General features: G+C 38.4%; 1 protein-coding gene across 6 annotated transcripts in view; it reads left to right on the forward strand.

Annotated features, from left to right (window-relative positions):
• NAE1 (NEDD8 activating enzyme E1 subunit 1) overlaps window positions 1–12,030 on the forward strand; it is a 40,781-nt gene that overhangs the window by 16,225 nt on the left and 12,526 nt on the right. For 4 of the 6 annotated variants that reach the window (XM_008050648.1, XM_021708892.1, XM_008050645.2 and 1 more), the window contains 10 exons: window positions 278–308; window positions 1,635–1,706; window positions 1,912–1,991; window positions 3,177–3,286; window positions 5,480–5,589; window positions 8,004–8,066; window positions 8,453–8,516; window positions 8,833–8,924; window positions 11,654–11,713; window positions 11,805–11,938. In XM_008050648.1, coding sequence (XP_008048839.1) covers window positions 1,653–1,706; window positions 1,912–1,991; window positions 3,177–3,286; window positions 5,480–5,589; window positions 8,004–8,066; window positions 8,453–8,516; window positions 8,833–8,924; window positions 11,654–11,713; window positions 11,805–11,938 — 767 coding nt within the window. In that variant the 5' untranslated portion in view covers window positions 278–308; window positions 1,635–1,652. The remainder of the gene's footprint in view (window positions 1–277; window positions 309–1,634; window positions 1,707–1,911; window positions 1,992–3,176; window positions 3,287–5,479; window positions 5,590–8,003; window positions 8,067–8,452; window positions 8,517–8,832; window positions 8,925–11,653; window positions 11,714–11,804; window positions 11,939–12,030) is intronic. The other 2 variants (XM_008050646.2, XM_008050647.1) reach the window with 2 other exon arrangements.

Raw genomic sequence — 12,030 nt, forward strand, 5'->3', positions numbered from 1 at the left:
AAAAAAAAAAAAAAAAAAAAAGTCTACTAAAGCAGCTTGTGAAATTCATATTCTGTAGGAATACTTTGGGAAAAGTATATACTTTGGGAAACATTGATTTATTAGCCTGTCTTTCTTTATAAGTTTCATCTGATGTTTTTCCTTCAGGGAGGCTGTTAATAATCTGTAATCAAACAATAGTTTGTTTTGTACTGTGAATGAAATATGCTATTACGGACAACTTTTCCTTTATAGTCAAATACGCTTTTACTTTTTGTTTTTATTCTGTTCACTTTAGTTTCTTCCTTCAAAGAAGCAGTATTGGCAAGGTAAAAAATCAGTTTGCTATAGAATATAGTTGTGTATGAACAAATTATGCCACTATGTTTTGATTGCTTGAAAAGCTTTGGCTTTAAAGAGCTTTTTATTACTCTGAGAAAAAAAGTTAACTGATTTTTCTAATCTTGTAAATCTTTATATGTTTGGAATGTATATGTTTGGAATGTTTATATGTTTAAGAATTTAGAAGTACTGTCTGCATGTTTTTTTTTTTGATTTTTTTTTTGAGTTGGAGTCTCACTCAGTCGCCCAGACTGGAGTGCAGTGGCCGCTCCCGGCAACCGCAGCCTCGACCTGCTGGGCTCCGGTGATCCTTCCGCCTCAGCCTTCTGAGTAGCCGGAATTACAGGCATGTGCTACCACGCCCGGCTGATTTTTGATTTATTGTAGAGATGAGGTCTTGCTGCCCAGGCAGGTCTCGAACCCGCGGGCTCAGGCAATCCACTCACCTCAGCCTCCCAAAGGCATGGGATTACAGGTTGAGCCACCAAGCCTGGCTCTGTCTGCATATTTACATTGTATCCTGCATTAAAGGTAAATTTGAGTAATGTTAATGTCCAGAGGATGGAGTATTCTGGTTAACAAAATTTTTAACAGCCAGAAGATCCTTTATCTTTGTTTTTCGGATTAAAAAAAATCTCATAAAACCATATTAGTCGACTTAGTGAAATGTTAATTTAGTGATTAACCACTCTTGTATAGGATTGTAGGTGTGGGAAGTTAGAGGAAGTCTGAACTTGATCCAGGATATATCTGCCTGCTACCCAGTTTTCTGGTCATTTGCCTTATCATAAAAGTAGACTACAACTGGGTACAGTGCCTCATGCCTATATTGCCTGCACTTTGGGAAGCTGAGGCAGGAAGATCTATTTGGGCTAGGAATTCAAGACCAGGCTGGGCAACATAGCAAGACCCTGTCTCTACCAAAAAAAAAATTAGCTGAGCATGGTAGTATATGCCTATGGGTCACAGCCATTTTGGAGGCTGTGGCAGGAGGATTGCTAGAGCCTAAGACTTCAAGGCTACAGTGAGCTATGATGCCTTGCACTTCAGCCTGGGCAACAGAGTGAGACCCTGTCTCATAAAAAATAAATAAATAAGAAAAGTAGAGTCATTTAAGAGTTCTGGATAATGATAGTTTAGCTCTGTTTTAAGTAATCTTCTTGTTGAATCTTAAATACTATGGGAAGCAGAGTTGTTACACTTATGCATGAAATTTGGATAGTTTTACAGTATGTTTGCCTATTTGTAAATTGGGGGATTACGTTGTAACTAAGTTTTTTCTAATTCATGTTAAATGCTTTGTTTTTTAAAAGAACCGAGCTCAAGCTGCCATGGAATTCTTACAAGAATTAAATAGCGATGTCTCTGGAAATTTTGTGGAAGAGGTATATATGTATACACATTATTATGTCTATGCTGAAATACATTTTAAAAAATGATTCAAAGCCCTAGAAATTTAAAATTTGTGTACTATTTATGTTTAGTTGGAGTTGGATTTGTGGCCTCATTTGTTCTATAATAGCTTAACTGTTTCTGCCATGTCTATTATGATTGTGAAATTGTTGGATTTTTTTCCCCTGTCTGATTTAGAGTCCAGAAAACCTTCTAGACAATGATCCTTCATTTTTCTGTAGGTTTACCATTGTGGTTGCAACTCTACTTCCTGAAAGGTAAATTTTTATGTTAATATGTTTTTATTTTAATGTTATTAGATTTGCATAGTTTATTTTCTCTGCACAGCCTAAGATGTGGTTTTTAAAGTTCTTAAGAGACCTTCAATTTGAAACTTTATAAATCTTCCAAGTATTGAAAAGATGAGAAAGAGAAAAATACTGAGATGTGAAACTTTTTTGGATATATTTAGAGGAGTTAAACCGAACACTGGTCTTTTATTAATGATTAAAAACTAGTTAGAACTGGTTATTGGAATTGTTTGAGGATGTATATATGAGTTTTTAAATTTTTTTCTATCATGGAAGTGTTTAGAAATGATCTTTTTTTTTTGAGTTGCAGTCTCACTCTGTCGCCCAGACTGGAGTGCAGTGGCTGCTCCCGGCCACCGCAGCCTTGACCTGCTGGGCTCCGGCTATCCTTCCGCTTCAGCCTTCCAGTAGCTGGAACTACAGGTGCGCGCTACCATGCCCGGCTAATTTTTTTGATTTTACTGTAGAGATGAGGTCTCGCCAAGTTGCCCAGGCGGGTCTTGAACCCGCAGCCTCAGGCAATCCACTCATCTCAGCCTCCCAAGGCACGGGATTACAGGCTGAGCCACCGAGTCCGGCATAAATGATCTTTCATTAACATTCTTCCAGCTGGGCATGGTGGCTCATGCCTGTAATCCCAGCACTTTGGGAGGCAGAGGATTGCCTGAGCCCACGGGTTCAAGACCAGCTTGGGTAATTTAGTGAGATCTCATCTCTACAATAAATCAAAAAATTAGCTGGGTATGGTGGCGCATGCCTTTGGTTCCAGCTACTTGGAAGGCTGAGACAGAAGGATCACCTGAGCCCAGGAGGTGGAGGCTGCGGTGGCCGTGAGCAAGCTACTGCACTCTAGCCTGGTTGACAGAGTGAGACTTCGACTCAAAAAAAACATTCTTTCTAATATGACAGACTAGGATTTCATATCCCTCTAGTACAAAAGATATACTTTCTTTGAAACTGCAACTTTGTGAAATTGCTTGTTTTTTAGTGTATTCTTGACTTGCTTATGTAAACGCAATGGATATATCTTTGCATTTATTGTTTAGTAAGAAGGTTGCTTTATTTTAAGGTCTTTTTATGTTTGTCCTGTTTCATGTTTGGTGTATTTTCATTTGTTTATGCTCTTATTTATTTTGTTTTTTTTCTTAACAGTTCATTACTACGTTTAGCAGATGTCCTCTGGAATTCTGAAATCCCTCTTTTGATCTGTAGGACATATGGACTAGTTGGTTATATGAGGATCATTATAAAAGAACATCCAGGTAAAATTGTTGAGTATATGGATTTACTATCAGTTGCATTAGTTATAATTTTAGAAATTTGACAATTTCGAAAATCAATTTTAAATTACAAAGTAAATTTGCAGCAGCATTTATCCAGTTATAGATTCAAAGTGGCAATCAGACTCAATAGGCTTTAATCTTCTGTGTCCTTTACATAGTATTATGGAATTATACAAAGTAGGAGATACAACAGGTACAGCTTCTTCGTCTTATTAGGAGATGCAGCAATCACATACCTATCTTCTTTTGCCCCCTAACCCACACAGAATGCCATAGGAAAGGATTAAGGTATGTGGGTCACCCTGACCCATACAAGTCACATCACTTTTTTTTCCTCCAGTCTTATATTCTTTTCTCATGCAAACTAGGTTCCCCCATTTCTGGTGCAACTTCACACAACAAACATGGCTAACTACTACCCAATTACTGTTCCCAAGGAAAGTGTTATAGGAGACCAAAATCACGTATAGGTAGGTTTGTGTCAGATCAGTGTTGATATTAGTCATTTACTTATAAAATTTTAATCTTTGGTTATCATAAAATTTTCATGTAGTACTCACACAGTGCTCTTTATTTACTCTAGGAAGTATTTTTATTTTGCGCCTACTATGAGCTACACACTTTGCTAGTACAGTGATAACTATTGGCATTGGTGGCATCATTGAGGAGTAGTGACCGTGTAGGCAGTTAGGGAGTGCTTGTTGGGGTAAACTCTGATTGGTGATGGTGGGCCATTTAAGAGTTATAAGAGAGTGACAGATAAAAATTTTATTTTAGACAGGTCACTCTTTAAGTTGAGAATAGATTTAAAGAATTAAAGATTGGAGGTGAAGGGTAATGTTTGGAAATTTCCAGAGGTATAGATAAGAGAGGGAGAGAGAGAGAGGAAGTAGATAATAATGAAGGTTAACATTGCTAACTGTGTGCCTGCCTTTATACTTCCAGGCTGGAGTACAGTGGCATACTCTCCGCCACTGCAGCCTTGACCTGTTGGGCTCAGGTGATCCTTCCACCTCAGCCTTCCAAGCAGCCGGAACTATAGTCATGTGCCACCACAAACAGCTAATTTTTTTGATTTATTATAGAGGTGAGGTCTCGCCAAGTTGCCCAGGCTGGTCTCTAGCCCGTGGGCTCGGGCACTCCTCTCATCCTGGCCTCCTAAAGTGTTGGGATTATAAGGGTGAGCCACCATGCCTGCCCCTATGTGGAGTGTTTTATTTACACTTTCCAAAACCTTGATAAGGTACAGGTTGAGCATCTCTGATGTAAAAATCCTAAGTCAGCAACAGGGTGCCTGAATGAAACGTAATTGTACACCTAACCCTTAACTGTACCCCACAAAACCATAATAAAAAATACTGATTAATAAAAAAAAAAAAAAAAATCCTAAGTCAGAAATGCTCCAAAATTCAAAATTTAGTGAGGGCTGACATGACACTTAAAGTAAATGCTCACTGGAGCATTTGGGATTTCAGATTTTTAAATTAGGGATGTTCAATTGGTATGAATTCTGAAAATAATTCAAAATCTGAAAAAATCCAAAACACTTCTGGTACTGGGCATCTCAGTTAAGAGATAGTCTACCTATAGATACTTTTATATCTGATTTTTATAGATGAGCAGAGGAACAGAGAGGTTAAGTTATTTGCCGAAGGTCACATAGTTAGCAAGTGACAGAACTGGGCCTAACTTTAAGTCCTCATTGAAATCGCACACACTCCTGAACTCTCCCATGCGTAGAGCAGTGTATAAAGATATGGTAGGAAGTGGGGAGTGACTGATATTGTGGCCAAGGAAGCAAGAAGTCATGGGTGACCATCAGATTTCTGGGGAAGAAGTCTAGGTAGATGGTGATGCTGTCTGTTGAAGACCATAAGAGGAGGAAGGGTAGGTTGTTAAGTGTTACCTGGATGTACATTTTTTCAGTTTTGAACTTTTCCAGTTATGATAACCAATTCTGTTCTAAAGGAATCTTGGTTTTACTCTTACTAAAACTTATAGTCCACTTAAGATTTTATTATCTGTAAATTGTACCTTAATAATACAGTGAAAAAATCTATAGACCCTATACCCTTTAAAAATTAAAGCTTTCCAAAGTTCCTATAATGTAGTGTATTGCTGGCAGTATTGTTAGAGAATTAAGTTTATCTTTTGGAATTATTTGTTTCACAGTAATAGAATCTCATCCAGATAATGCATTAGAGGATCTACGACTAGATAAGCCATTCCCTGAATTGAGAGAACATTTTCAGTCCTATGATTTGGAGCATATGGAAAAAAAGGTTGGTGGTGTGTGTGACCTTACATTTATAGATAGCCCTAAAACATTTTTTTAAGCTAAGGTTTTTTTTGGTTTATTTATTTTTGAGTGGGAGTCTCACTGTCATCCAGATTGGAGTGCAGTAGCATGCTCATGGCCATCACAGCCTCCACCTGCTGGGCTCAGGAGATCCTTCCACCTCAGTTTTCCAAGTAGCTGAAGCCACAGGCACACGTCACCATATCCTGCTAATTTTTTGATTTATTGTAGAGACGAGGTCTCACCAAGTTGCCCAGACTGGTCTTGAACCCCGGGCTCAGGCAGTCCTCTCACCTCAGCCTCCCAAAATGTTGGGATTACAGGCGTGAGCCACTGTGCCCAGCTAACTTAAGGGTTTTCTTTTTCTTTTTTTGAGTTAGTCTCACTCTGTCGCCCAGGCTGGAGAGCAGTGGCACATTCACAGCCACCGCAGCCTCAGTCTGCTGGGCTCAGGTGATCCTTCTGCCTCAGCCTTCCAAGTAGCTGGAATTACTAGCATGTGCCACCATGCCCAACTAATTTTTTTATTCTTTTTTTGTAGAGATGAGGTCTCACCAAGTTGCCCAAGCTGGTCTCGAACCCATGGGAGGCAATCCTCTTACCTTGGCCTCCCAAAGTGCTGGGATTATAGGTGTGAGCCACCATATCCAGCCCCTAAGCTTTTTAAATTATACCTAAGTGAGAAAATAAACCTCCGTATTCCTATCATCCATATTACACAAAACGGCATTTTACCCTATTTGTTTCTAATAAATTTATTTTTTCCAAAAATTTATTTTTCTCCAAAATTAAAAAACACAACCCCCTTTTTTTCTGAGTCAGAGTCTCACTCTGTTATCCAGGCTGGAGTGCAGTGGCACACTCACAGCCACCACAACCTCGACCTGCTAGGCTCAGGAGATACTTCCACCTTAGCCTTCCAAGTAGCTAGAACTATAGGTGTGCACCACCATGCCTGGCTAATTTTTGATTTATTGTGAAGATGAGGTCTCACCATGTTGTCTAGGCTGGTCTCAAACCCTTGGGATCAGACAGTTCTCTCACTTCTGCCTTCCAAAGTGCTGGGATTACAGGCGTGAGCTACTGCGCTTGGCCACAACTTTTTTATTGAAAAAAAGTAAATGTACCAAACATATCTGTGTAATTGCCACCCAGGTCTATATTCCATAAGCCCTCTTTACGACTCTTGTCTAAATAAATACATTATACTTTTGAAAATACTTTGAATTTGGGGTGGGTCTTTGTTGAAACTGATTCTTCTTTTTTTTTTTTTTTTTATGAGTTGGAGTCTCACACTGCCACCCTGACTGGAGTACTGTGGCACACTTACAGTCGCTGCAGCCTTGACCTGCTTGGCTCAGGTGATCCTCCTGCCTTAGCCTTCCAAGTAGCTGGAACTACAGGCATGTGCCACCACGCCTGGCTAATTTTTTGATTTATTCTAGAGATGAGGTCTTGCCAAGTTGCCCAGGCTGGTCTCAAACCCATGGGCTCAGGCAATACTCTTGCCTCTGCCTCTCAAAGTGCTGGGATTACAGACATGAGCCACCGTGCCCTGGCTAACTGATTTTTTTTGAAACCTATTTTTAGTGTCTGGAAATTACCAAGGCATCTGTGTATTTCATTATATAAATAATGATATTTATAACAAACTATGTAATTTAGAGAGTGTATATATTTGTTCCCACCTGCATATTAACATGCAGGTATTTATTTGGTTCATCAGAAAACACACAAAAACACAAAAGACACACACAAAAGAAGAAAACATAGAGAAGATCTTTTTCATTCTCTCAGATTGATATGTGAAATCAAGAGATTACAGACTGGCCTCGGTGGCTTAGCCTGTAATCCCAGCTCTTTGGGAGGCCAAGGCTAGTGGTTTGCTTGAACCCAGAGGTTTGAGACCAGCCCAGACAACTTGGTGAGACCTCATTGCTATAATAAATAAAAAAAAATTGCCAGGCGTGGTAACACGCGCCTGTAGTTCTAGCTACGTGGAAGGCTGAGGCAGAAGGATTGCCAGAGCCCAGCAGGTCGACGCTGGAGTGACCGTGAGCGTGCCTTTACACTCCAGTGCAGTGGAGTGATGGAGTGAGACTCCAACTCAAAAAAAAAAAAGAGATTTGAGCTGTGTTTTTAGGTGGCAGTCTCTAAGACTGTTTTCTTGTTGATAAAATGGGGACAATCAGTATATATGCATACTTGTTTTATCAGGGTTAAATTGAACACTATCTCTAAAATAATTTATAAGGCAGTTTTTACTAACTCAGTTCATTTTCCTCTATTCATTACTCTACATATATCATAAATTTTGTTGCATTTGTTGAAAATGATATGGTGTAGTGAAGAATTAACTAATACTGACATTTTCTTTGATTTATCTCTCATTTTTAGGACCACAGCCATACTCCATGGATTGTGATCGTAGCTAAATATTTATCACAGTGGTATAGTGAAGTATGTCCTTATTTTTAAAAAAAATTTATATGTGTTTTCAGATTTTATAAATGATTTCCTTGGAGGGGAATGGAAGATTAATTTTTTTGCTTATGAGTTTGTAGAACAAATGAATGATTGTATGTTTAAATTTAGCAGTTTCTCTTTTGATACTGATATTTTAATTAACAAAATGAAATTTGATAAATGTCAATATAAAACTGGCAGTAGGGAATGAATGTGGATAAATGGCACACAGTTTATGTTTTCTATCAAGTGAGCCTCTGATTTCACTGAGGTATGTATTTGTTGATGTAATTTCATGTAGAGAATAGGAGAAACTTTGGATTCTTAATTTCTATATTTTGAGTTTTTATAACTAGATTTTTAATTTTCAACCAATTTAGACAAATGGACGAATACCTAAAACATATAAAGAAAAAGAAGACTTCAGAGATTTGATTAGACAAGGTAATATTATGGGATGTGATTAAGTATTATATAAAATTTGAAAAGCAAATTGCTTGAAGCACATATTTATTGGATTTCTGTTAACACCTTTGTCAGATGATGCCACCATGAGCTTTTATTTTACTTTTTCTCTGGGGAGGTTAAGGAGCCACTCTTTATATAGTTTTAAGAAGGACTAATGATAAGCCATATTTTTTCTTAAAATTCAATATTCTTATCCTCCCTTCTGAATCTAACAGGGTTATTTCTGTGCTATTTGGGGGACAGAGGCGTGAGAAGGAGAGGGCTGTTTGCTAACAACTTCCTATTTTAATAGGAATTCTAAAAAATGAAAATGGTGCTCCAGAAGATGAAGAGAATTTTGAAGAAGCTATTAAAAATGTGAACACAGCACTAAATACCACTCAGGTAGTAAAAGAGTTGCTGAGGAATTCATATTAAAAGAATGTTTTCTGAAGTCTTAAGATGTGAAGTAGTTGATTATTATGATTTAAATTAATACTTTTTAAATGTATAGTTAGAAATAAATGTAATATAGCGTGAATCTTATTTCAAGATTCAAGAATCTTGTTTCAGTCTGTGGTCTCCTTGTTAAAATGGATGTTAGTGCTTCAGCACGTAATAGTGGTATAATAATTTTTATACATTATTTGAAGTACATGATTTGCAAATAGTAACAGTTTGGGGATAATGAAGATGAATTTTCCTTTTCCAAGATAGTGTTGTCTGAAAAGTTAAATCTTGTTACCCTACATTTACTTCTTTTTTTGTTGTTTTTTTGACTTGAAGTCTCAGTCTGTTGCCTAGGCTGGAGTGCAGTGGCATGCTCACAACCACTACAACCTCGACCTGTTGGTCTCAGCCTTCTGCCTCAGCCTTTCAAGTAGCTGAAACCACAGGCATGTACCACCATGCCCAACTTATTTTTTCTTTTTTTTTTGAGTTGGAGTCTCACTCTGTCACCCAGACTGGAGTGCAGTGGCCATTCCCGGCCACCACAGCCTTGACCTACTGGGCTCCGGCGATCCTTCCAAGTAGCTGGAACTACAGGCACGTGCTACCACGCCCAGCTCATTTTGATTTATTGTAGAGATAAGGTCTCGGCCAAGTTGCCCAGGCGGGTCTCGAATCCGCGGGCTCAGGCAGTCCACTCACCTCAGCCTCCCAAAGGCGTGGGATTACATGCTGAACCACTGAGCCTGGCTCTGACTTATTTTTTGATTTATTGTAGAGATGAGGTCTTGCCATGTTACTCAGACTGGCCTCGAACTCCTGAGCTCAGGCAATCCTCTTACCTCCACCTCCCAAAGTGCTGGGATTACAGGCGTGAGCCACCACATCCAGTTCTGCATTTATTTCTGATAGCAATTATTTGGATATAATTGAAGATATTCTTTTTGTTGTTGTTGTTTTGGAGTTGGAGTCTCACTGTCGCCCAGACTGGAGTGCACCACCGAGCCTGGCTGAAGATATTCTTAATGCATTTTGTTTTATTGTGGTTTTGCTGTTGAAGTCTGACCATTGAGGTTTTTGGAGAACTCTGGAATAACACACTTGGTAGTTTAAGTTGGAATTTTCTTATAATTTAAAGCAGTAAAAATGCTTTTCAAGGTAGGAAAGCACTTAATAAATTATTACCAACTTTTTGGAACTAATAAGGTAATGCTGCTGAATGATTAAAAATGTGTGCTGGTTGGGCGCGGTGGCTTAGCCTGTAATCCCAGCACTTTGGGAGGCCAAGGTGAGAGGATTGCCTGAGCCCAGGGTTTCGAGACCAGCCTGGGCAACTTGATGAGACCTCATCTCTACAATAAATAAAAAAAAAAGCCAGGCGAGGTAGCGCATGCCTGTAGTTCCAGCTACTTGGAAGACTGAGATGGAAGGATCGTTTAAGCCCAGCTTAGACCTCAACCTCAGCCTCAACCTCGAGGTTGAGGTGGCCATGAGTATGCCACTGCTCTTCAGCCTGGGCGACAGAGTGAGAAAAAAAAAACTCAAAAAAAAAAGTGTGTGCTTTGTGAATCAATTTTCTGGGCTGATAAAAATTTTCTCTTAATTGGGGTGATGGTTAAAAATACGTATGTATAGTTATCAAAATGCATCAGATTATACATTTACAATCCAAGCATTTCACTGCATATAAAATTTATTCCAATTAAAAATAAAACAACAAAGTTCTAGTGGTTGAGGAACAGTAAACTCAGTAAACAGATATAAATGCACCAGTTTTCTGTGAACAGAATTAGAGCAGAACAAAAGGACAGTGCATGATGGGAAGAAAGGGGTCTTGGGGTATGGAGGCAATCTTAGGGGGCTGGAGAGACTCCAAGAGTTACGTTTAAGTAGAAGTCTGAGTGAAGCGACATGAAGTGATCTGGTTTAATAGCTTTTCTTTTCTTTCTTTTTTTTTTTTTTGAGTTGGACTCTCATTCTGTTGCCCAGGCTGGAGTGCAGTGGCACATTCACAGCCACCCCAGCATCGACCTGCTGGGCTCTGGTGATCCTTCCACCTCAGCCTCCAAGTAGCTGGAACTACAAGCGCACGCTATCACACCCGGCTAATTTTTTGACTTCTTGTAGAGATGAGATCTTGCCAAATTGCCCAGGCTGTTCTCGAATCCCCGGGTTTAGGCAATCCTTTTGCCTCAGCCTCCCAAAGTGCTGGGATTACAGACCTGAGCCACTGCACCAGCCTAATAAAATTATTTTAAATATTTCGTTTTAGTTTGTGTAAGAGCAATTGTCTCAGTCACTAATTAGGTTGTGAGGGTTTCAAATGTTTGACAAGATAGAAAAACCACGAATGACTACAGATCCTGCTTGATATGAATGTCTGTAATCTGTATGTCTTCAGATATAACTTTATAAGGTAATTTATATGGGCTCCTTTTTTACTCCATTTATGATATAAGACAATAGCTTTTTAAGGCTAATAACAGTGGCAGAAGAGGGCTTTCTTTCATTCTCTTTTTCCCCATCAAATCTTCATATGGTACTGATTCTAGATAAAACTTTAAATAAACCAGGAGCCTGAATTTGAGAATTCAAATAACTTATATGAAGAAATACCATTGAAAATAAAGATGGGAAAATTTTTAGTACTGTATATAAGTAAATATTTCATCTTCCTTTGTTAGATCCCAAGCAGTATTAAAGACATATTTAATGATGATTGCTGCATAAATATCACCAAACAGGTAACAACAACGAAAAGTAAATATAGTACTTCCTTAAACTTTTGGGCCAAAATAAAATACCATTTAATGTTAATTTTTTTTATTCCTTTAGACACCATCATTTTGGATTTTAGCTCGTGCCTTAAAGGAATTTGTGGCCAAAGAAGGTCAAGGAAATTTACCTGTTCGAGGCACAATTCCTGATATGATTGCAGATTCAGGCAAATATATAAAACTGCAAAACATGTAAGTCACAATTTTCAAACAATATAACAAAGACTGATTTTATATATATATATATATATATATATATATATATATATATATGTTTTTTTTCT

This window comes from Carlito syrichta, unplaced genomic scaffold, assembly GCF_000164805.1.
Source record: "Carlito syrichta isolate Samal-C Ts95f unplaced genomic scaffold, Tarsius_syrichta-2.0.1 Scaffold153566, whole genome shotgun sequence".
Taxonomy (NCBI): domain Eukaryota; kingdom Metazoa; phylum Chordata; class Mammalia; order Primates; family Tarsiidae; genus Carlito; species Carlito syrichta.